The sequence below is a fragment of the Electrophorus electricus genome, chromosome 1 (assembly GCF_041902795.1).
Source record: "Electrophorus electricus isolate QZ-2024a chromosome 1, ASM4190279v1, whole genome shotgun sequence".
NCBI lineage: Eukaryota > Metazoa > Chordata > Actinopteri > Gymnotiformes > Gymnotidae > Electrophorus > Electrophorus electricus.
The window spans coordinates 20,743,291-20,769,808 of NC_137497.1; the positions used below are offsets into that span (position 1 = coordinate 20,743,291).

A 26,518-nucleotide genomic window follows, 5' to 3' on the forward strand; every position below is an offset into this window, starting at 1 on the left:
ACACACACAGAGGGAGATATGGTATAAACACACACACACACACAGAGGGAGATATGGTATAAACACACACACAGAGGGAGATATGGTATAAACACACACACAGAGGGAGATATGGTATAAACACACACACAGAGGGAGATATGGTATAAACACACACACAGAGGGAGATATGGTATAAACACACACACACAGAGGGAGATATGGTATAAACACACACACACACACACAGAGGGAGATATGGTATAAACACACACACAGAGGGAGATATGGTATAAACACACACACACACACGCACACAGAGGGAGATATGGTATAAACACACACACACAGAGGGAGATATGGTATAAACACACACACACACAGAGGGAGATATGGTATAAACACACACACACACAGAGGGAGATATGGTATAAACACACACACACACAGAGGGAGATATGGTATAAACACACACACACACACACACACAGAGGGAGATATGGTATAAACACACACACAGAGGGAGATATGGTATAAACACACACACACAGAGGGAGATATGGTATAAACACACACACACACAGAGGGAGATATGGTATAAACACACACACAGAGGGAGATATGGTATAAACACACACACACACACAGAGGGAGATATGGTATAAACACACACACAGAGGGAGATATGGTATAAACACACACACAGAGGGAGATATGGTATAAACACACACACAGAGGGAGATATGGTATAAACACACACACAGAGGGAGATATGGTATAAACACACACACAGAGGGAGATATGGTATAAACACACACACACACGCACACAGAGGGAGATATGGTATAAACACACACACACACACAGAGGGAGATATGGTATAAACACACACACACACGCACACAGAGGGAGATATGGTATAAACACACACACACACAGAGGGAGCAATGGTATAAACACACACACAGAGAGGGAGATATGGTATAAACACACACACACACACACACACACACACAGAGGGAGATATGGTATAAACACACACAGAGGGAGCTATGGTATAAACATACACATACACACACACACACACAGAGGGAGATATGGTATAAACACACACACACAGAGGGAGATATGGTATAAACACACACACACACACACACACACACAGAGGGAGATATGGTATAAACACACACACACACACACACAGAGGGAGATATGGTATAAACACACACACACGCACAGAGGGAGATATGGTATAAACACACACACACACAGAGGGAGATATGGTATAAACACATACAGAGGGAGCTATGGTATAAACACACACACACACAGAGGGAGCTATGGTATAAACACATACAGAGGGAGCTATGGTATAAACATACACACACACACACACATACACACAAAGGGAGCTATGGTATAACACACATACACAGAGGGAGATATTGAATAAACTTGCACACATAGGTAGATATGTTATAAACACACACACAGAGGGCGATTTGCTAATCGTAACAAGACAAGGCTTGTTCTTCTACTCTTGTGATGTAATGGCACTTAAAAATTCTCATACTGGCTTGGTTCTTTCTAAAGAGAAAAAAGGTGCAACCAGATTATTGTTCAGATAGAAACAGACAGTGTGTGTACAGGTGAACTCCAGTGAAGAAACAGAGAGTGTGTGTACAGGTGTATTTATAGTAATAACTGCTTATTATGACGAGCTACAGTGGTGAAAAGTGCAGTAGTGAAACAATAGATAAAGTGAGTGTTTTAACATAAATTAATGTTATCTGCTGTAGTTCTGTAAACTCTGGACATCCTGATGAAGACAGAACCAGACATTCTTCCTGAAGACTTGCAGACTGAACCCAGTAAAGGTAACACTGTCCTCATGTTTCGTAGATATTGCTGTAATCTCGTGTGTTTCTCTCTGTTAGTAATTATGACCTTCAGTAAGATTCATAAAACCAACCATACGGCCAGATTCAGAAAACCAATCATGTAAACTTAAGGTCAAATTCACATGCCAGAATGCCTAGATCTGCAAGACTTATTAAAAGTCCACATTCCTGGAATACTGGATTTTAACCTTTCCTGTACAAAGTGTTCGCTTTGCACTGCAACAAGACCAAACTCAAATAAGGAAAATATTCTTTATTAATTCTCATGAATCCAACAAGATATTTGATTGTGTGGACTATGAATCCACAGTGCCCCTTAGTGACTTTAACAGGTTCTTCAACCTGAACTGTTCTGAGTCCCTCTTTATAAATGTATGTTAACTTTCCCTGTCTTTGAAAGGCTCTGAGCGTGAGCATAGACAGTCCCAGTATGGTGAATGCAGTTTACCTATGAATTAACCTGTCATTGCTGTATTCGCATATTATCCTTTATACTTGCTATTATGTGATTACCTCTTCATTTCAAGTATAATAGACAGAGGAACACTATTTGATCTATTAATATGAGAACAGTTATAATATTTGTGTAACAATCATGCTTTCTCTTAATGAAAAATGTAACTGTTTCCTATATATAGTTATGAGCTTTATATTGGTGGTAAGAACTTTTTCTTTTCATTTAGAAATATGTGGACTAAGCGCTCAGGTGAAATTAGTGTGATAAAATTGTTCCCACCTATTACGGCTTAAATGACATGTGACGGCCCGAGTGCCGCAGGGCAAGGAGCAGGGCGCACAGACCTCTCTCGACGGAGACACACACTTATTAACGTAAAAAAGAAAAGATAAACAACACACATTAACGGCATTCACACGCAACATCCAGTACACCATGAACATCTACTGTGAACACACCTAACATTTAACATGAACAATGACCGACTGCAAACTACACACAAACAGGCATTTAAATACATACATAAACGAAACCAAGAACTGGGTGCAGGTGTGTGCTAAAAGGGGGCGTGGTTACAAACAAGTCAGCATGAACAGTTAACAGTGAGCCCACTGCACGCGGTGGGCCATACCACGTGATCAGAGGGAAGGGGAGCGTACCATGACAAGACGATTACCACCCAACCCCAAGTAGCAATATATCAGTATGTGTTCCAGTTGTTTATTCCCCCTTTCTTTCCTTTTTACTATATTGAATTAATCGTGTCTTGTAAGCTAACTCGAGATTAATGCCTGAATGAATCAAAGCCTGAGACTGAGACAAAAAAACTATGAATATGCATGAACAGAGCTGTTGAGCCAATCCTTCCACGCTGCCCCCGAGATCAGTAGTTAAAAATCAATTCTCAGTATCGGACAGTCAGTTCAAACTCTACAAAAAGATACTTAAAGTCTGCACCTCTCACGAGAAGAATTACGTACTTATAATAGTGTTTTATTTCATATGTTTGTCTTAGACCTAATCTGCAAATGTGGCTAAACTCATTTAATTTGCTCTTCACTATGCCGTAAACTTAATCAGCTTCTTTTTGTTGTTGGTAGAATTAGGATTTGTTCTGTTTGGCCAACAGTAATTAGTTTTAATTTAGCCAAGCACCAGCCTTAGGTTTATAACAGTCTACATCACCTGGCTACAAACCTGTGTACTTCCTGAAATACCTTTACAAAATTTCAGGAACTTTGGCGAAGTTCAGGGCAGTCCAAAAGATTCGGCTTGGCCCATTTTGCCGACTTGGAAAAACTTGGGTGATGAACTAGGGCCGCTGACAGCACAGAGAAAAGTCTGGGATTACGTGTGGCATAAATTCATCCAGAATTCAGCCATTCCGAAACTCTGCAACCTCTCCCTGAGTGGACTGATCATTTGGCCCTTCACTGACTCTGAAATGTAAGATCTTCTGCTTCATTCACAGGGTAAGCTTGGGGGGCCAGCCATGAGCCATCATTCACATTGATAATTCTGTACTGATTTATTTTTTTTCTCCTGTTAGCTCAGATAGTAACCTCAGGTCTAAGTTCCCATTAGGATTCCCCAGATAGGTGTTCTTCCCTTTCAGACATTTTTACTCAATTCTCGCTAATTAATTAATTTAGCCATAGTTGTCTCTTGGCTAGTTAGCGTTAGCTAAGTTGTGTGTGTGTGTGTAGGTCTGGGTCTCTTGGTTACTCAGTCCTCTTTATTGCAAGTCATCCTTCTCTACTCAACTTATTTAAATTTATAATTTGTCTTTTTTTCTTTCTTCTCTCCTTCCTTTTTCATTTGTCCGCAAGTCTGCTACCTGTCTTACGATGTCAAAGATTTGTTTTATTCATTAATCAGCAAACTTCACATTTAATCATTAAGTTGGACATAATGGCAAGTATATCTGAAACAATGGCATTCGGTCCCTGCACAAAATATGAACTAATTTAATTTGGTAATTAATCAGTAATAATTGAAAATCATTTCCTTACGTTTATGATCATGCCCCCTGTTAATATTTCATAAATGTATGTAATTTTGCTACAGCTGAATCCTGTAACACACTCTGTATGTGTGTGTATGTGTATGCTTAATTAAAAGGAGACATGGCTCCTAGCCATAGTACAGACTGTTCAAACTATCCTGACTCATGTATATGACATGCAGCCGTCTTCATTGTCTGTCTGTCTGTATGTATATACTGTATATGATTTACAGCCGTCTTCATTGTCTGTGTGTGTTTACTGTATATGATTTACCGCCGTCTTCATTGTCTGTGTGTATATACTGTATATGACTTACAGCCGTCTTCATTGTTTGTGTGTATATACTGTATATGACTTACAGCCGTCTTCATTGTCTGTGTGTGTTTACTGTATATGATTTACCGCCGTCTTCATTGTCTGTGTGTATATACTGTATATGACTTACAGCCGTCTTCATTGTCTGTGTGTATGTATACTGTATATGACTTACAGCCGTCTTCATTGTCTGTGTGTGTTTACTGTATATGACTTACAGCCGTCTTCATTGTCTGTGTGTGTTTAATGTATATGACTTACAGCCGTCTTCATTGTCTGTGTGTGTTTACTGTATATGACATACAGCCGTCTTCATTGTCTGTGTGTGTATACTGTATATGACTTACAGCCGTCTTCATTGTCTGTGTGTGTTTACTGTATATGACTTACAGCCGTCTTCATTGTCTGTGTGTGTATACTGTATATGACTTACAGCCGTCTTCATTGTCTCTGTGTGCGTTTACTGTATATGACTTACAGCCGTCTTCATTGTCTGTGTGTATATACTGTATATGACTTACAGCCGTCTTCATTGTCTGTGTGTATATACTGTATATGACTTACAGCCGTCTTCATTGTCTGTGTTTGTATACTGTATATGATTTACAGCCGTCTTCATTGTCTGTGTGTGTTTACTGTATATGACTTACAGCCGTCTTCATTGTCTCTGTGTGCGTTTACTGTATATGACTTACAGCTGTCTTTACTGTCTGTTTGTGTGTATATACTGAATGTGACATACATTCTTTAGAACCCCCTAAAGACACCAACACTTTCTGAAATCTTCATATAGAATTTCTCTGATGTTCTGTACAGGCCTGCCAAGATACACAATAACAGATAAACTAAGACATTTATTAAGACTCTGCTGGCTATGTGGTCTCCTGTAACTCAGGTAAGGCTTTGACCTTAAGTAAAGAAGTTAAGGTGCTAGTAACACCTAGGTCATGAGTTTGATTCACAGGGTGCACATGTACTGTCACACTGATACACATGTAAGCCACTCTGTAGAAGAGTGTCTGTAAATGTGTGTGAACAAATAAACCCATTAAATCCTGGATAAGGCTAATTTCTTATCGGGTAACTCCATCACAACTGTCAGATTTTCCTAACTGTTGTACCAAGGGTCGATTTCACACAGACACCTATAACAGAGAGCCACAAACATTTTTGCTACACGTTTACATACTTCCCCACATATTTTTTCCTGGGTTAAATTTCCTGTATTCAAGATCAATATTTTTTACTCATATTTGTTTTTGAGAAAGACTTGCTACCTCTGAAATAATGTGGATGAACCTTTTTATTACTGTTGTATTTCGGTTGAATGTTGCTTCAGTTTGGTTATGGACAATCAGACTATATTCACTATTACATTACATAATGAACTAACCTATAACTCACTTACTCTAGTTAGTACACTGAGAGCACATTATCAGACTATATTCAATATTACATTATGTTACATAATGAACTAACCTGTAACTTTGTCATCAAGGTTCACTTTCATCATATTAACCCTAAGACATCACAACAAGTCAGCTGCAGATATTTATCTAATAAATAATAAATCAATTACATTTACTGCTGTGTACACACTTACTAAAAGACGCACACAGCTCTTCACACAACACAGACTAACAACAACACACTGCTCTCCACACAACAAAGACTAACTGGAAATCCAGGCAGAACCCTCTTAACTTCTCCAGTACTGAACGTCGTTCTTCTTCAACCTGAACTGCGCTGAGCAGAACTGCGTCCTTCACGTCATCAGTCTTTCATACATAACTTAGCCAGCTAGCTGCAGATCACAACACACAATAAACACACCTGAAAATGTCCTGCTGTGTAAACTAACTAGTATTTATGAACATGGGACACTGTGCAGCTGGAGCCACTGTTGAATTAGCTGTAGTCACCAGTGTGTAACACAGATGTTAACAAACAGCGCTGAAAGCACAAACGTGAGCTGGACACTGAAGGACTGTAGGACACATGAACGCTAACTAGCTAATAGCAGAAAGCTAACTAGCCTGCTAGCTAATGCCTGCCCTACGCTTCAGTTCAATCTTTGGCAAACTCCACACCTAAAGACACATTTCCCTTTACGTATGCACCTATGTTACAAAAATAACCAGTCATTACAATATTTAGGATAATTTCACTGAGTATCTGTTCAAAAATAGCTAACATTTCTTACCTGCGCGCTGTTGTCCTGTTGGATGCATCGTAAGAAGATATTACGCTGCCCTCACAGAGCTCCATGAAGTGAGAAACCTCTGTTAAACTCTGTTAATCATTTAAACTGAAACAACACGTTTCCTAAACTTTTTAGTTGGAATACAGTGTTGTATTTTTAAAGTTCAAAATCAAGACTTGAAGTTTCAGTTTTAAAAATGAGTTTATTTTCAAAATAATAAAACTATTTGGCCGGATGTGGCTCAATCTCAGGAAACATTGAAGCTATGGATTAACCATGAGGAACTATGGTGCCGCTGCAATACGCGCTATGGCCACTACATTTAGCTGACACTTTTATCCAAAGCGACTTACAGTTATGACTGATTACAGCTTGAGCAGTTGAGGGTTAAGGGCCTTGCTCAGGGGCCCAACAGTGACAACTGGTGGGGCTTTACCCAGCAACCTTCCAATTATAAGTCCTTACCTTATCCACTGAGCTACCACTGCCACATGGTCATCTTGCACTCAGGACATACAGACTATTGGGAGTTGTGCATTAAGCGTTTGAGGCTTATGTTTTAAGTGTGAGGAAATGCATAATAAAAATATTGAATTTAATACATATTATGGCCACTAGATGGAGACAGTATTCCTCTCTCGTCAACAATGAGAGCTTGTTGGCATCAGTGAAAGTGACTTTAGATAAAGTAGCTTGTAGGTTCTAAATTCAAAATTACAGCTAGAAACAACAACTTACAACCTTTACTGTGTCATAACACACACACACACACACACACACACACACACACACACACACTAACTTTAATATAAAATATACACACTCCAGTCTATAAAAGTGCTATATACAATAAATATTGTACTTGTATACTTACTTACTATTTACCACTGCCTGATTAAAAAGATGCCCTCACACTCTCTCACACTTGTCTTTTATGTTGGCCACTCGGTCTTTCCTTTATCTCAGAACGGTGTCCATTAAACACTCAGTACTTCACTCCCATTCCAGTCTAACTCCTCCTTGTCAGGGAAACATAACGATATTGTGGGTGTTACCCCAGAATGGGTGGAGAGGTTCACTTCACTCTGGCCCCAGAGCTAAAATGCTAACAGCTCCCCTGAGGTGTTCAGCCCATGGTTCAGAGTCAAAAGATAACAACCAGACCTGCTGAACTGGTTTCTGGTAATGAAAACTGCTGTGGGCAAATTACAAACTGTTATTCAGAACTTGAACTGAAGCTAAATCCTAGGTGCTCATTCTTTGTACCCCTCCAATGTCTCTCTCTCTTTCTGTACCCCCCATGTCTCTCTCTCTCTCACACACACATGTGACAGCAGCACTACACCCTGATGGATCTCTCTCTGTCTCACACAGCACATGTTGATAGAAAGTGTTTCATTCTTTTTTGAACTCAAGCATCTAAACTGCTTTCTGGTGATGACAACTGGTTGTGTCTGAGTTCCAAACAGAACCTAAACAGAAAAATCCCCTGTAAGAATGAATACCTACACTGTTAGTGTAGTGACCTGAAGTGCTAAATGTGTAAGGGTTGGCACCAGGCTGAGGCTCCTGCCAGCCACCAGAGGGAGGCCTCGTGTCAGGAACACCACTAATCAGGCTCAACGCCCAACAGCTGGGGGTGGACCTTATATAAGCTCAGTGACCCACACATTCAGTGCTTGGTCTTTGCCAAAGTTCTGAGCCAAGCTCCTAGCTGGTACCTTCAGGTATTGAGGTCTGTGTGCCCTCATGCTACGCCTTACTTCTGTGCTGCGAGAGTGTTCGTGTTTTTACACGTCCCCTCCCCTCTCCAGTTTTCCCTCTTTTGCTAGACCTTGCTTCTGTGCTGCGAGGGTGTTCGTGTTTTTACACGTCCCCTCCCCTCTCCAGTTTTCCCCTCTCAAGTCTGTCTCTCTCCCGAGGCTTCCCTTAGCCATTCAAGTTCTTCCCTGTTTTCTGGTGTTGTTTGGGAAGTTTGTTTGGATTGTTTGGATTTGCCATGGCATCCTTTGTTCTCCCTTTTGCCATACTCGGCATGGTGCTTCGTTTTTTCCTTTTGTTTTACCTGGTCCAAGACCGAACTGTTCTGCACACAGGCCCACCATTATTAAAGCCCAGTAGGCTGTTGGTGGCATCAGCTAGCCGAAGTGGGTTCGAGCCCGCCTTACAGAATGAACACCTACATTGTTATTGTAGTGATGTGAAGTGCTGACATTACACATGTAATGTTATCTGAACACTTGCACAGTGATGGTAACACCTGCAGTGTTAATACACCTCTTACAGTATTCATGGTGTTTACATATTTGTATTGTTGTCTGTCTCTGTGCTCATGTTTGTTTCCCTCTTGTTTTCTGGATCTGATTCCATGTTTGTTGCTGTGTCTTCTGGTCCCAACATGTCTGTTCATGTATCATCCTTCTGTTCCCAACACACACACAGAGGGAGATATGGTATAAACACACACACACACACAGAGGGAGATATGGTATAAACACACACACACACACACAGAGGGAGATATGGTATAAACACACACACACACACACACAGAGGGAGATATGGTATAAACACACACACACACACACACACACACACAGAGGGAGCTATGGTATAAACACACACAGCCACACACAGAGGGAGCTATGGTATAAACACACACACACACAGAGGGAGATATGGTATAAACACACACACAGAGGGAGATATGGTATAAACACACACACACAGAGGGAGATATGGTATAAACACACACACACACACAGAGGGAGATATGGTATAAACACACACACACACACAGAGGGAGATATGGTATAAACACACACACACACACACAGAGGGAGATATGGTATAAACACACACACACACACAGAGGGAGATATGGTATAAACACACACACAGAGGGAGATATGGTATAAACACACACACAGAGGGAGATATGGTATAAACACACACACACAGAGGGAGATATGGTATAAACACACACACACACACAGAGGGAGATATGGTATAAACACACACACACACACAGAGGGAGATATGGTATAAACACACACACACAGAGGGAGATATGGTATAAACACACACACACACACACAGAGGGAGATATGGTATAAACACACACACAGAGGGAGATATGGTATAAACACACACACAGAGGGAGATATGGTATAAACACACACACAGAGGGAGATATGGTATAAACACACACACACAGAGGGAGATATGGTATAAACACACACACACACACAGAGGGAGATATGGTATAAACACACACACACACACACAGAGGGAGATATGGTATAAACACACACACGCACACAGAGGGAGATATGGTATAAACACACACACACACAGAGGGAGCAATGGTATAAACACACACACACACAGAGGGAGCAATGGTATAAACACACACACAGAGAGGGAGATATGGTATAAACACACACACACACACACAGAGGGAGATATGGTATAAACACACACAGAGGGAGCTATGGTATAAACATACACATACACACACACACACAGAGGGAGATATGGTATAAACACACACACACAGAGGGAGATATGGTATAAACACACACACACACAGAGGGAGATATGGTATAAACACACACACACGCACAGAGGGAGATATGGTATAAACACACACACACACAGAGGGAGCTATGGTATAAACACATACAGAGGGAGCTATGGTATAAACACACACACACACACAGAGGGAGATATGGTATAAACACACACACAGAGGGAGATATGGTATAAACACACACACACAGAGGGAGATATGGTATAAACACACACACACACACAGAGGGAGATATGGTATAAACACACACACACACACAGAGGGAGATATGGTATAAACACACACACACACACAGAGGGAGATATGGTATAAACACACACACAGAGGGAGATATGGTATAAACACACACACAGAGGGAGATATGGTATAAACACACACACACAGAGGGAGATATGGTATAAACACACACACACAGAGAGAGGGAGATATGGTATAAACACACACACAGAGGGAGTTATGGTATAAACACACACACACACACACAGAGGGAGATATGGTATAAACACACACACACACACGCACACAGAGGGAGATATGGTATAAACACACACACACACAGAGGGAGCAATGGTATAAACACACACAGAGAGGGAAATATGGTATAAACACACACACACACACACACAGAGGGAGATATGGTATAAACACACACAGAGGGAGCTATGGTATAAACATACACATACACACACACACACAGAGGGAGATATGGTATAAACACACACACACAGAGGGAGATATGGTATAAACACACACACACACACAGAGGGAGATATGGTATAAACACACACACACGCACAGAGGGAGATATGGTATAAACACACACACACACAGAGGGAGCTATGGTATAAACACATACAGAGGGAGCTATGGTATAAACACACACACACACACAGAGGGAGATATGGTATAAACACACACAGAGGGAGCTATGGTATAAACATACACACACACACACACATACACACAAAGGGAGCTATGGTATAACACACATACACAGAGGGAGATATTGTATAAACTTGCACACATAGGTAGATATGTTATAAACACACACACAGAGGGCGATTTGCTAATCGTAACAAGACAAGGCTTGTTCTTCTACTCTTGTGATGTAATGGCACTTAAAAATTCTCATACTGGCTTGGTTCTTTCTAAAGAGAAAAAAGGTGCAACCAGATTATTGTTCAGATAGAAACAGACAGTGTGTGTACAGGTGAACTCCAGTGAAGAAACAGAGAGTGTGTGTACAGGTGTATTTATAGTAATAACATTGCTTATTATGACGAGCTACAGTGGTGAAAACTGCAGTAATGAAACAAGAGATAAAGTGAGTGTTTTAACATAAATTAATGTTATCTGCTGTAGTTCTGTAAACTCTGGACATCCTGATGAAGACAGAACCAGACATTCTTCCTGAAGACTTGCAGACTGAACCCAGTAAAGGTAACACTGTCCTCATGTTTCGTAGATATTGCTGTAATCTCGTGTGTTTCTCTCTGTTAGTAATTATGACCTTCAGTAAGATTCATAAAACCAACCATACGGCCAGATTCAGAAAACCAATCATGTAAACTTAAGGTCAAATTCACATGCCAGAATGCCTAGATCTGCAAGACTTATTAAAAGTCCACATTCCTGGAATACTGGATTTTAACCTTTCCTGTACAAAGTGTTCGCTTTGCACTGCAACAAGACTAAACTCAAATAAGGAAAATATTCTTTATTAATTCTCATGAATCCAACAAGATATTTGATTGTGTGGACTATGAATCCACAGTGCCCCTTAGTGACTTTAACAGGTTCTTCAACCTGAACTGTTCTGAGTCCCTCTTTATAAATGTATGTTAACTTTCCCTGTCTTTGAAAGGCTCTGAGCGCGAGCAGAGACGGAGTCCCAGTATGGTGAATGCAGTTTACCTATGAATTAACCTGTCATTGCTGTATTCGCATATTAACCTTTATACTTGCTATTATGTGATTACCTCTTCATTTCAAGTATAATAGACAGAGGAAGACTATTTGATCTATTAATATGAGAACAGTTATAATCATGCTTTCTCTTAATGAAAAATGTAACTGTTTCCTATATATAGTTATGAGCTTTATATTGGTGGTAAGAACTTTTTCTTTTAATTTAGAAATATGTGGACTAAGTGCTCAGGTGAAATTAGTGTGATAAAATTGTTCCCACCTGTTATGGCTTAAATGACATGTGACGGCCCAAGTGCCGCAGGGCAAGGAGCAGGGCGCACAGACCTCTCTCGGCGGAGACACACATTTATTAACGTAAAAAACAAAAGATAAACAACACACGTTAACGGCATTCACACGTAACATCCAGTACACCATGAACATCTACTGTGAACACACCTAACATTTAACATGAACAATGACCGACTGCAAACTACACACAAACAGGCATTTAAATACATACATAAACGAAACCAAGAACTGGGTGCAGGTGTGTGCTAAAAGGGGGTGTGGTTACAAACAAGTCACCATGAACAGTTAACAGTGAGCCCACTGCATGCGGTGGGCCATACCACATGATCAGAGGGAAGGAGAGCGTACCATGACAAGACGATTACCACCCAACCCCATGTAGCAATATATCAATATGTGTTCCAATTGTTTATTTTCCCCTTTCTTTCCTTTTTACTATATTGAATTAATTGTGTCTTGTAAGCTAACTCGAGATAAATGCCTGACTGAATCAAAACCTGAGACTGAGACAAAGAAACTGAATATGCATGAACAGAGCTGTTGAGCCATTCCTTCCACGCTGCCCCCGAGATCAGTAGTTAAAAATCAATTCTCAGTATTGGACAGTCAGTTCAAACTCTACAAGAAGTAACTTAAAGGCTGCACCTCTCATGAGAAGAATTACATAATTATAATAGTGTTTTATTTTATATGTTTGTCTTAGACCCAGTCTGCAAATCTATCTAAACTCATTTCATTTGCTCTTCACTATGCCGTCAACTTAATCATCTTCTTTTTGCTGTTGGTAGAATTAGGATTTGTTCTGTTTGGCCAACCATAATTAGTTTTAATTTAGCCAACTGCCAGCCTTAGGTTTAAAACGGTCTACATCACCCGGCTACAAACTTGTGTGCTTCCTGAAATACCTTTCCTAAATCTCAGGAACTCTGGTGAAGTTCAGGGCTGTTCAAAAGATTCGGCCCACCCCATTTTGCCATCTCGGAAAAACTTGGGTGATGAGCTAGGGTCACTGACAGTGCAGAGAAAAGTTGGGAAATATGTGTGGTGTAAATTCATCCAGAATTCAGCCACTCCGAAGCTCTGCAAACTCTCCCTGAGCAGAGTGATCATCTGACCCTTCACTGATCTCGAAACACAAGATCATCTACTTCATTCACAGGATACGCTCTGGGTGCCAACCATGAGCCATCATTCACATAGATCATTCTGTACTGATTTATTTTTCTCCCCTGTTAGCTCAGATAGTAACCTCAGGTCTAAGTTCCCGTTAGGATTCCCCAGATAGGTGTTCTTCCATTTCAGACATTTTTACTCAATTTTCACTAATTAATTAATTTAGCCACAGTAGCCTCTTGGCTAGTTAGCTTTAACTAAGTTTTGTGTGTGTGTAGGTCTGGGTCACTTGCTTACTCAATCCACTTTATTAAATCATTCTTCTCTGCTCATCTCATCACGGGACGCTCCCCCCCCCCCCCCCAGTCACGTGGTACGGCCTGCCACGTGCGGGGGGGGTTCACTCTTGTTTGTAGCCACACCCCCGTGATGGCACGCACCTGTATGGGGTTTAACGTTGAGTGTTTGTTTGCCTATTTAAACCACCATCAGTGCCTTAGCGTAGGTCATTGTTTGTTAGTATCCATGTCTGTGTAGCCCACGTTATTGTCTGTATAGCCTATGTTATCCTTAGCGTTAAGTGTATTTATGTTCGCTGTTAATGTTATGTGTGAGTGCCACCCTTCTCTTAAATGTTTAATGTCATTAAATGTACAAAGATCGAGGGAGTCTGTGCGTCCACACCCTGCGGCACTCTGGCAGACGTCACAAATCTTATTTAAATTTTTTCTTTTTTCTTTCTTCCCTCTTTCCCTTTTCATTTGTCCGCAAGTCCGCTAAATATTTGTTTTATTCATTAATCAGTAAACTTCACATTTATTCATTAAGTTGGATATAATGGCAAGTATATTTTAAACAATGGCATTCGGTCCCTGCACAAAATATAAACTAATTTAATTTGGTAATTAATCGGTAATAAATGATAATCTTTTCCCTATGTTCACGCCTCTCTACATCACTCACACAGCACACTTCACCCAGCACACTCACATTCACTCCTCTGTCTATTCCTGCACTGTAAACATAAACCATTGAACATGTTTGTGAACCTTCAGTAATCTGGAGTCTGTTGTCTGGATTCAGGATGGACAACATTTCAAAACTACTGCTGGACATTCTAGAGGAGCTGAAGATAGAGGACCTGAAGAAGTTCCAGTGGCATCTGACCAACAGTGTAGAAGATGACAAACGCATCCCAAAGTTTCAGCTGGAGAATACAGACAGACTTGATACTGTGGACAACATGGTGCAGAAATATGACCCAGATGGAGCTGTGATGATCACACTGGACATCCTGAAGAAGATGAACTACAACCGACTGGCTGAGACCCTGAGAATCAAACACAGTGAAAATAAAGCAGGTGAAATCATGTTCACTTTTTAAACTCACTATTTCAGGCTTTTATATGCTGATAGCGTTTGGTTTTGTTTTGTTAGTGAACTCAATAGACAAAGAATGTAGTGGAAAACAATGCTTAGTTAATTTATACACACAGCACAGCCAGTGACAAGGTCAGGGAGGGAGGGAGACGTGAGTGGTGAGGTCAAGAGTCTTTATTACCCTGTGTGCTGAGGTCAAGAGTCTTTATTACCCTGTGTGCTGAGGTCAAGAGTCTTTATTACCCTGTATGCTGAGGTGAAGAGTCTTTATTACCCTGTGTGCTGAGGTCAAGAGTCTTTATTACTCAGTGTGCTGAGGTCAAGAGTCTTTATTACCCTGTGTGCTGAGGTCAAGAGTCTTTATTACCCTGTGTGCTGAGGTCAGGTGTCTTTATTACCCTGTGTGCTGAGGTCAAGAGTCTTTATTACCCTGTATGCTGAGGTCAAGAGTCTTTATTGCCCTGTGTGCTGAGGTCAAGTGTCTTTATTGCCCTGTGTGCTGAGGTCAGGTGTCTTTATTGCCCTGTGTGCTGAGGCAAAGTGTCTTTATTGCCCTGTGTGCTGAGGTCTTTATTCTCAATATGAAAAGGGCACAAAGCAAAGAAACTGTTCTTCAGTGGAACAGTACTGGGGTATAAACTGTTCTTCAGTCTGGTCTTGTGGGTGTATGGGGCACTGCAGCACTTGCTAATTGGCAGAGGTGAGAAAACACTGTGGTTGTTGTGGCTTGAGCCTCTGTGGATGTTCATGGCTTTGTGTAATGCTGCGGGTTTTGTAGAGAGCTTCCAGTGTGGAAGCCTTCAGCCCGTGACCCTGTGGGTTTGATTATGTGCTAGAGGGTCTTCCTGTTCTCAAAGGTGCAGCCAAACTACCATGTTGTAATGCAGTGTGTGATGATGGATTCTGTGCTGTGTGGTGTTAACCAGAAGCAGCTGTGGGAGGTCAAACTGGACCAGGCCAGAACATCACAGCTCAAACTGGACCATGCCAGAATATCACAGCTCAAACTGGAGGAGCTGTCAGTGCACCTGTTCTACATGGAAAAGTGTTTCAAGGCCCTGTTATTTTCTTCACTGGACACTATAAACCTTACGGTAATGGAGCATAAAAACTAAACACTAAATCAGTTTCGGCCATCAAAATGACATCTCAGACACCTTCACACTGACTTGTATGTATTTTTATGGCCAGCTCATTTCAAGAATGCAATATAAATCTGATTAAAGCCACCTATAAGGATGTCTAGGATACCTAGATGAAGAAAATAAACAGAAGGAAGAAAGTGGTGTAACACAAATCTTAGAAAAGGCATCAGCTACCCCTTATGCTAAAACACCAAAGCTTACCTGTCCCATTGAATAAACACTGTATCAGCTACCACATTATCCTAAAACACCAAGACTTAGCTGTCCTATTAAATAAACACTGTATCAGCTACCACATTATCCTAAAACACCAAAGCTTAGCTGCCCCACTGAATAAACACTGTAACAGCAATCACATTATCCTAAAACACCAAGACTTAGCTGTCCCACTGAATAAACACTGTATCAGCTACCACATTATCCTAAAACACCAAAGCTTAGCTGCCCCACTGAATAAACACTGTAACAGCAACCACATTATCCTAAAACACCAAGACTTAGCTGTCCCATTGAATAAACATTGTATCAGCCACCACATTATCCTAAAACACCAAAGCTTAGCTGCCCCACTGAATAAACACTGTAACAGCAACCACATTATCCTAAAACACCAAGACTTAGCTGTCCCATTGAATAAACACTGTATCAGCAACTACATTATCCTAAAACTCCTGTATTTTACATTGGGAACTCCTTCGGTCTGCAGAGTTATCACAATCTAGTACCCCTTGTCTACTAAATGAACCTAAACCCAAACCCACAGTCCAATACATCCTCAGGGGGGCTAACATTAGACCACTTATCCACTAAAATGGCTATTAATCCTTCCCAGTCACAGTCAAACTCTATGTAATAAGACTGTAGAAGACACTACAGTAGAAGTTCTCCACATATAACCTCCAGCCAAATCATCATATACAATAACAGTGTCAGCAGGCACTGGAAGTGATGGGCACACACCCACCACAACTGTCAGTTACACAGTCAGAAGAGAGGAGTGAAGGCACCTCAGTAAAGCCCATGTTGACACCCCTCACCAACACTTGATGTCCTGTAGCTGTTTGGTCAGGCAGAAGTAACACTCCCTCTAAAAGAAAAGACTGAGCAGCTCCAGTGTCTCTGAGGATGAAACAGGGACACCACACTCCTGACCAGAGAGAGAGATACACTTCCCTCTGTAAGAAAAGGACTATAATGTTGCACTTGAACAGAATGTAGAATCAGAGCCAAATGCGATTGTCACTAAGGCTCCTCCCCCCACAAGTCACATGTCCCGTGTGCAGATTCACAAGTGTACTGTTTTGTAACCACGCCCCCTGGGCTTGCACACACATGCACAGGGTTTAATGTTGTGTGTTAGTTTGTCTATTTAAACACTTGTCTGTGTCTGCACCCTTGTTGGTCATTGTAACTATGTAGCTATGTCGCTACTTTTGTGTAACTATCGATATATGTAAACATCGCTGTAGCCATAATCACCATTATCACCATTTCATGTGTATATGTTAGTGGGTCAAATGTTCGTGTTATGATGTTCACCATAGATGTTGTATGTGAGTGCCACCTTTGTCGTCTGTGTAATGTTAATAAATGTCTTGCACTGTTGAGGAAGTCTGTGTGTCAGTGTTACAGCCACTATGCCACTATGTAGAATAGCTGGCCAATATTCTCTTCTAGTTCCCTTTCCCTTACTGTTTACATATTTACTTCATATATTCAAAGAACCTAATGTTCTTTTATAAGTGATCTCAACTAATTTACAAAGTAGAATGAGGCAAAACTCAAAATCATCTGGTATATTAATAAACAAACATTGCAAACAATAAGTTTTGAATAACAAATGTTCATTAGTAACAATGACACAAGGGATGTCATTCTCAATTTAAACATGAGCAAATCACAAATGTAGTCCAGTAATGATGAACAATGTGTTTGGCGCAGACTGTATAACTTACAAAATGCATAATAACAAATGTGCAGGTCTTCTCAAACATAGCAGTCACAACCAAAAATTGCACACAGGACTCACTCACAGTTAATAAAGTGGGTTTTGTGTTTTATATTTTCTGCTCTTTACTCTGATGTCTTCTCTCACAGGTGGAGACAAATGTGAAGTTTCAACTGCTAAGAGTCCAGCAGGTAAATTCAACCCAGTCACACCTTTAGGCATGAAAATATATTAAACTTTAAACAACATTAATATATATATTACAGCTTTAAACAACATGACAGTTGTGTATGTGATGTGCGTATGTGAACGATGACAGTACTGCATGATATTCATCTTTCACACATGCACATCACATACATTACATATACTACTGTCAGCCTGCAGTTATCATACAGTCCCTCAGATACAGCACGTTATAGTTCTGAAAATAAATAAACCTCAAAATTATTGCACAGCTTCAATGTTTTTACACCTGTTAATATAATTACACAGTCTAAAAGAATTGTAGCTGCCTAGATCTAGCTACTTAAATCTTTATTGAAGAAGATATGAGCACATTTTTTAAATGATTCAATTACATACAGGAACTGTAAAGGTTAAGGCACGACAATAGTGAGAAATCTCCCTAACAGCATGAGGAAGAAACCTTGAGAGGATACAAGACTCAAAAGTTTGGGGGCATCCTCCTCTGTTTGACATCCAGCACCTCAACAGAAACAATACAAACAATAAAGAACAAAATACCTCGTCATTAACACACTGAGCACTGGTAGACACGTCACCTCTCCCATAGTGTTTCAGTACCTCATCATTAACATACTGAACACTGGTAGACATATATAACCTGTTACAGCCCAGCATACATAAGACAGTTAGTGCACAAGTAAAGCCCTGCACACACTCTGTGGTTATCAGTGAATGAGGTACCAGCCTCATTCACTGATTGACCACTGCTTTTAATTGATCAACAAATCAGTTATCTTACATAAAGAGAGAAATGAATCTGAATGCAATTTAGTTTTCCAAACAATTACAATTTAATTTGCTGGTTGATGGTCAGATGCACTAGAAAACAACCAAGACATGTCTAAAATGCATCATAACTGATTTTGGTTGAACTAATAAAGTTGTTTCTGTAATTAACTGATCTGAAGTACACTTCTTGATGCATATGCTTTGTTCATCTCAAGCAGGAACACCACTTACTGGGAATATGGACATAGATCATGTGGGTAGACCATGAATATGCATGTGTTAAAGATTTAGTTGTTTTTGTTCTAGATGTTTTATTGTAAATGCATTGCTCTGTTTTCCACCTTCACAGCTCTTAACACATCATGAATGTTTTATTCCTGAAGTGATTGAAAAGGGTTCAGAGGTCAAGGGCAGTAATTCATACAGGTATGTGCCTGCTTCTGTTATTGTGTTCCTCATTTAACTAAAAAGAAGGTTACTGTAACTTTTTCATTGTCTTCTGTCCTGCAGATTCATGTGCCCTCATGCTGGTCAGTTCCAGTGCAAATTGACCAATCTTGTGTTTGAGATGGAAGGGAAAGGGGAGGTGATGTACAGAATTGTTTCTTGGGATACCCATCCTATGGAAGGCTTGGCTCATATGCAGCCAATAGGACCACTGTATGATATCAACAGCATCCAAGGTTCAGTCAGTCATCTACATCTCCCACACTGTGAGATCATGTATGGTAAGGTCATTTTTGATTTAGAAATTTATACATAGTGCCTAGTGGTACAGCTAAAAAAAAAAAAAAAAAGTGAAGGCTTTTTTAAAAATTATTTTTAAATTATATTCTCCTTTCAATGCCCCTCCGCATGTCCATCCCAATGCCAGTGGTAGTGCCATTGTGAAATAGAATGTAATATAGAGTATAATTTGACAACTTAAACTGCACAATAGTTGAATATTTGTTCTTTGAATATGTACTTTTTGAGAAGATGAAAAAAATCTAGCAAATAACAGTGCCAAAGCTTAAAGTATAGCTAATAAAAAAACAATGGAATTTGTTGCCATTGATGACATGTTATAGCACCCAGAGGGATGGAAATGCCCACTGACACGCTCACACACCGCACCTGCCCTACTGTGCCTAAGTTGATGTCCGCATCTATGTCACTGCGCCAATCAGCGTTTTGGACTTTGCTTTCATTGTTGTTTCTTCAGTACGATTGCTGCTGTGTGCACTATACTGATGCTATGTAGAATAAAGACTCTCCTCAACCACAATCGCGTCTCGCTCCCGCACTGCTGCCATCACATGACCAACCATTCTCTGTTGTCGAGGATTTCATATTTCAAAGGCTAATAGAGCATATTTAGCCTCATTGCATAGTGTGTAGCAGGCAATATTTTTCAGATACATGTTTTCCTGAAAAAGAAAAAGGCAAATAAATAAAACAAACAAAATAAACTGCAAACATGTTTCGATTTAGGTTTTTTTGACCCGATGGGTGCTCAATTTTGGTTTCATCCAAGAATTTTCATTTTGGTGCATCACTAATAATACTGGTTAATGGCATTAGATTGCGCCCATACATATTCTGAAAGAGGTTTGTGTCCTGCAGGTTTACTGAGCATCTGGCATCTTATGAAGGCAAATCATCAACGTCTGTCCTGCTTGTTTCTGTTTTGCAGAGGAAAGTAAGGCTCATCTGGCAGTGGCACATTTTACTGCTGACAGTGTAGAGCTCATACAGCCAGTTCAAGTGACAAACACACACGTTATCCTAGACATCCAAGGCTTCTCCCTCTTTGGCCTTTTATTTAATAAATTGTTTGGTTCGTCTTGCATTAATGCTCAAGTGCTACTATTGTACAAGGAAATGACTGACAGACAAAGAAGAAAAAAACTGCAAATACATTTGTTGCCAGGAAATGTATCGGTTGATGAGGTAATCTGACAATTTAATTCATACTACTTTCAAATTGAATGATACAAAAGTGATTTATATTGGTCAGCATTTTGCTTAGGATGATTGATTTCAGTTCCTCTAGAGTATTCATTTTAAGTCCTACTTGGAATTCTTCAGAAGAAAATGTATATTTTTTATCTATTCTTGCCCTAAAGGTGATGAATCGGCAAATCGACTTCAGAAACATTATAACCAGCTCCAAATGCCAGCTGGTTCCTGGTGAAAAATACAGACCAATGTGTGAACATAATTTTCAGCCTCCGGTAAATTAAAGCCTACTGCATAATACTAAAATAGTTACTATTAAAACATCAGACATCTGTGGTAAGCTGACCAATGTTGACACCCTTTTCAATTTATTCAGCTGACATTTTATTTCCTTAGGATGAAACATTTGACCGTGACTATGGTCCCAATTATCATCCCACATTTGAAATGTTCCTTGATGCTGAGGTTGAAGAAATCACAATAGGTCTTTTGGATAAAGAAGACAAGCAGGTGTGGATGCCACGTCTGGTAGTTCTTACAGGTAACTGAGTGCTGTGAGTGAAAAGTTCTGTATGGAAAAGTCCATTTTATCATCATCCATCTTACAAACTACGCATGTCATGGGTGAACAGGAAAAAGAAGGAAGCAAACATGATTCTTCAACTGAAGCATTTAATGAAGCAAATGAAAATTAAAACAAACAAAACTGCACTAACAAAGCAGACATAATAAGAATATAATAATACAGGTGGTGCATCGGTGAGGCACAACATGCACCTGAGTAGGGCCCAGAACTAAAACAGACAACCATGTGTAACAAAGGAAAGCTATGCAGCCATGCGAATGCTGCTGCTACCTGACTGAGGCTCTGTCAGGGGGGAATTGTCACAAAATTATACCATCTTAAACCTTCTCAGATGAGCAGATAATATGTACAGATTAAAGTTTTTCATGAAATAGTATAGATATATTATCCACATTTTACACCATAAACTGCTACTAAAAAGGTCAAGTAAGACATAAGGAACAAGGTATAAAATATTCCCACAAACCTTTTCTTGCCATCTGAAATAGTCATTCAAACCAAAAATGCACATTCACATTTTACTGTGGATTTTATTTATTTGCTTACTATTTATTTACTACCATTTCATAGAACCACCCTGCAAGGCTAGAAATGAATAACTTGCTGTGCTTTACGCATATACAGCAGAAATTATATAAACATTATTTTATTTGAAATTGTATACACAGAACAATGACCATTCAGAATTCAAATTGAAATAGACACTTTGGCCAAGACATTCATTCACATCCAGGCTTATTTTTTCCTTCATTTAGATTCTATTTGAGCTCATGTAATACAGAAGAAAATGTCAAAAAAACAAAAGGCATCTTTTATTTTGGGGTTGTATAATGTATATTTGGAGCCTGGAGATTTCAGCCATGCTCTACATTTCCTGCTTCACCAGGGTCTTGTCAAATAAAGTGAATAACTTTGAGCAAATACATGAAATTACTCAGTAGCTACAAAGTATATTCCACTAGGTGTCCTAGACTTGTCCAAAGTGCTCAGAAATATATCCAAAATGCACACAGTCAACAATCACTATACATCAAGAGTGCAAAATTTTCTTTGCTAAAACATAAAACAATGTTCAACAATTTATTAAAAGACAATATTAGCTTCATTAGAGCTTCACTGTTAAAGGCTAAACAATATTAGCTTCATTGCTATTAGCTTCATTGCTATTAGGCTAAAAGGTAATGCTGAGGAAAATATTGTAATACTGTAAATGAAAATTGCCTTCTCATTTTACAATTTGTAGCAGGATTATGAATTTTTCCAGCATTGAATGGAATCATCCAGTGTAAAAAAAAAAGTTTCACATATACAGCTCTTCCCCAAAAACAAAAAGAGCTTAGCATTTGTAGAAAAGGTCTACATATTTCAGATATCTAACATCCAATACATTCTGTGGTTTGGTTTGTAAGAGAGGATGGTGCTGTAATTATTCTCAGGAACAAAAACTGAAAGCTTGTCTTGTGGACAAGACTGAAGATGTGTTGACTGAGCATGTTCTCTTCTGTGTTCTCCTTTCTGCCTAATGTGACACCTTTTCACTCTCATGTGAACTCAGATCAAACTGGACCATCTCAGACCATTAGAGACCAGAGTGACACAGGCCAGATAACCACAGCTCAGAGTGACACAAGCCAGACCATCACAGCTCAGTCTAGAAGCTCTGTCATAGCACCAGCTATAAGTGGCAATGTGATTATTGGTTCTTTTATGTTAAATACATAATATTGCCTCTTGCAGTAACACAAGCTTCTGTTACTGGATAACAGTTAATTTCTCCATGCTGAGTACTCTTGATTTAGTAACCTTTTTTTCTGGTAATATTCATACCAGAAGGCAGTCTGTTATTATAAATAACCTGGGGAGATAGAGAGTACTGTTGCATGGGGAGTTTTTTTATTAACGTGGTCACTGTGTCATTAATGTGAAGCACCACTCTGATACCCCCACCTTGTGGAGAATTTCCAGATTGTTAACCATGAGTGTGTGAGTATGTGATTGAGTTAAAATGTAGTATCATGGGGTGCTTTGAAACTACAAATGTAACGAAGGCTACAAAAAAAAAAACCCACAAACAAAACGGAGCAAAAGGAAAAGAGAACTAAACCCAGAACTGGCAGACATACCAGATGTAGTGCACAATTACACAGTTAACTGTTTATAAACTTTATAAGCCATGATAAAAGAGGAATGAGCTAGAGGTGTTAGTACTCAGGGGATTTGGAGTACCAAGGTTGAACCTATGAATTACATATACAGAATAATTCCTTATATAGAGATTCCTAATTGAGCCTGGAGTTGTTATTTCCTGTAATTAACGTACAGTTCTTTATAAATACTATTTGGTATTGTGTTTTTAAAAATTATTTTAATGTTGGGACATGCTCTTTGCTATTACATGGAACACAATAATAAACTGTTCATGTGTTTTTGTCTGTTATTTTTTTTAATGTCAGCAGTAACAAAAATGCATGAGGGACCAAAAATCAGATTTAAGTCATAGCAGTTTTAATTTAGAAGTCGTTCATTCTGGGAAACACCAAGTGTGTGATGACTGTGATGATTAGATAATTAATCGGAGGGCCAGAGTGAGGTGCCACAGTTCTGCATGTGACAAACACAACAAACCCTGCATACTGATATAACTTATCCACATGAATGCACCCCTGCAAATGATACACTTACTACTCTATCATGTAACCAGCATTGAAGAACTTTGGGAAAGGACCTGAACTGTACCTGTAATATGGAGTGTGTGCTTGTGTGCTTTTCCTGTCTGTTCAAATTAGAAACACTCCCCATTGTTCAGGGGCTCAATAAACATCACATTACTATCACAACTGTCTATTTAATACAATCATTTTTACACTTTCTTAGATTTGTTTGTTTTTGCTTGTATTTATTTTATTGGTATTGACTGGGTAAAACATAGAGTTGATGATACATGGGGTTAGAGGAACAGCAGCACAAAAATGTTAAAAACTAACAAATTAACAATCATGTCAACCCAAACTGAATGGCAGAGAGCTGAGAACATTATTTGATTAATTTTAAAAGCCCCCTCAGCAAATAGTTGTCATTCAAAACTTCACCCTACAAGTGCTGCTCAGTATGTGAGAATTTATTCTTCCAGACTGATGGGGTGGCTACATCATGAAGTTGGTGAAGAGAGCATCAAAGGGTGGCTACTAACAGTATTGGTTTAACACAGCATAATCACGTAAACAGAACAGTAAGTACCTAGCACACAAGTGGAAATACTGTACTAGACAAGTTTGGCTTGCACATCTCATTATACAGTGACATGTACTCTGTGTTTGTGATTGGCACTGTATGCAGAAGACCTCTGCTTTCAGATTCCAGCTGCCTACTGTGAGAGAAATCTGTACATATATAGGCTGACACAAGTCATGCACAGGTATTACATTCTTATATTATGCATGATATAGTCTTGTGGGGCAGTGAGAGTGAAAAGTACTTATAATGTGAATGTGTGTGTGAATCTTAGTGTCAGTAAGTCAGTGACTCACTATAGTTTCTCCAGTTTGCAGTGTGAATCCTCCAAGAGAGCAGAGAGCTGCTTCACTCTTGACTTTCTTGGTTCATTGTAGTTCAGATTCAGCTCTCATAGGTGTGATGCAGGGTTTGATCTCAGAGTTGAAGCCAGAGCAGCACAACCTTCCTCTATAAGACCACAAAATTCCAGACTGCAGAGAACAGCAAAAGAAACCCTCACACTTTCAACTCAACACACACAATCTCTCTCTCACACACACACACACACACACACACACACACACAAGCAAATGCATACACATGTCTCTTTAATATACACAATCATATGCATTTACATTTATGGCATTTAGCAGACACTCTTGTCCAGAGCAACTTAAAATAAGTGCTTTGTCATTTACTCATAGAATACATCCTAGTACAGTACAGTATCTTAGAGTCCAACATACAAATGAACTAGAATACTGTAGAATACAGGGATCAGTGCTGATACCTAGAAGTACAAAATAAACAAGGTCTATCTTAAACAATGATAAGTGCAATAAACAATAAGTGCTAAATTTAGTTAAATATGAAGAGGAAATGGCAACAGGTGAAGGGGAGAATAACTAGAACTTCTAACTAATAAGTGGGAGATGGAGAGCAGGGGAATGGCTGAGGATGATTGACAGGGATTAGTGTGTGTGTGTGTGTGTGTGTGTGTGTGTGTGTGTGTGTGTGTGTGTGTGTGTGTGTGTGTGTGTGTGTGTGTGTGTGTGTGTGTTTCTGGCTGGGTAGCGAAGAAAAGCCCCAGATGGGATGAGTTTAAGGGTGAGAAAACTCTCAGTTCCTTCTGATGAAAAAACAAAGTGACTTGTCTGGTCCGAGGATCAAACCAGCATCTGCACTAGTGTGGTGATGCAGCTCTAACCACTACATGTGTGTGGTAGACCCAGGACACTCTGTTCCTGTTCCTAAACACAGCAGGAAATGAACTCAGAACAAAAGACAAACAAGTAGTTATAGTAGTTAGTAGTTTGAATTAGTTATATAGAGGTGCGACCACCTGTGGGAGATCAGACTAATGAACACTGATTAATTCCCAGCTCATTCCCTCTGGTGGCAGCTTGCTGGCATTGCGAGCCATCAGTTACAAGTAAGAGAGAGTTGGAGAATGTTTGTGTGGGTAGATGATGCTGAATCTCTTTCTCCTTTTCTCCTAAAACTAAAACACATCTGTGGTGAACCCCTCTTATTAGTTTGAC

The 26,518-nt window shown here is 39.7% G+C and overlaps 2 protein-coding genes and 1 long non-coding RNA gene across 12 annotated transcripts in view; 2 read left to right on the forward strand and 1 right to left on the reverse strand.

Moving 5' to 3' along the window:
- LOC145657489 (uncharacterized) overlaps positions 1-12,137 on the forward strand; it is a 33,564-nt gene extending 21,427 nt beyond the window's left edge. The window contains exons 5-7 of the long non-coding RNA XR_014123217.1: positions 1,779-1,856; positions 3,571-3,809; positions 11,816-12,137. This is a non-coding gene — a long non-coding RNA (uncharacterized LOC145657489). The remainder of the gene's footprint in view (positions 1-1,778; positions 1,857-3,570; positions 3,810-11,815) is intronic.
- Positions 12,138-14,870: 2,733 nt separating this feature from the next.
- Positions 14,871-24,577, forward strand: LOC118241455 (uncharacterized). Its single transcript, XM_081722195.1, has 10 exons — positions 14,871-15,147; positions 16,093-16,260; positions 18,409-18,450; positions 19,456-19,490; positions 19,587-19,663; positions 19,748-19,965; positions 20,913-21,169; positions 21,346-21,453; positions 21,575-21,719; positions 23,320-24,577. The coding sequence occupies exons 1-10, from the start codon at positions 14,871-14,873 to the stop codon at positions 23,484-23,486; spliced, it is 1,494 nt and encodes a 497-aa protein (XP_081578321.1). The 3' UTR covers positions 23,487-24,577.
- Positions 24,578-24,639: 62 nt separating this feature from the next.
- Positions 24,640-26,518, reverse strand: part of LOC118241392 (uncharacterized) — a 66,610-nt gene continuing 64,731 nt past the window's right edge. For 6 of the 10 annotated variants that reach the window (XR_014123209.1, XR_014123205.1, XR_014123208.1 and 3 more), the window contains one exon: positions 24,640-25,767. Coding sequence is in view for 3 of the 10 variants with exons in the window: in XM_081712549.1 (XP_081568675.1) it covers positions 25,364-25,445 (82 nt within the window). In the remaining 7 variants the exon portion in view is untranslated. The remainder of the gene's footprint in view (positions 25,768-26,518) is intronic. The other 4 variants (XM_081712533.1, XM_081712542.1, XR_014123210.1 and 1 more) reach the window with 3 other exon arrangements.

Excerpts from the sequence above, each read along its gene's own strand:
- LOC118241455 (XM_081722195.1), top strand. The coding sequence starts at position 14,871 with ATGGACAACATTTCAAAACTACTGCTGGACATTCTAGAGGAGCTGAAG. Across the intron at positions 19,966-20,912 it reads ACACTGTGAGATCATGTATG|AGGAAAGTAAGGCTCATCTG; the intron begins GTAAGGTCATTT and ends TCTGTTTTGCAG. Across the intron at positions 21,170-21,345 it reads GAAATGTATCGGTTGATGAG|GTGATGAATCGGCAAATCGA; the intron begins GTAATCTGACAA and ends CTTGCCCTAAAG.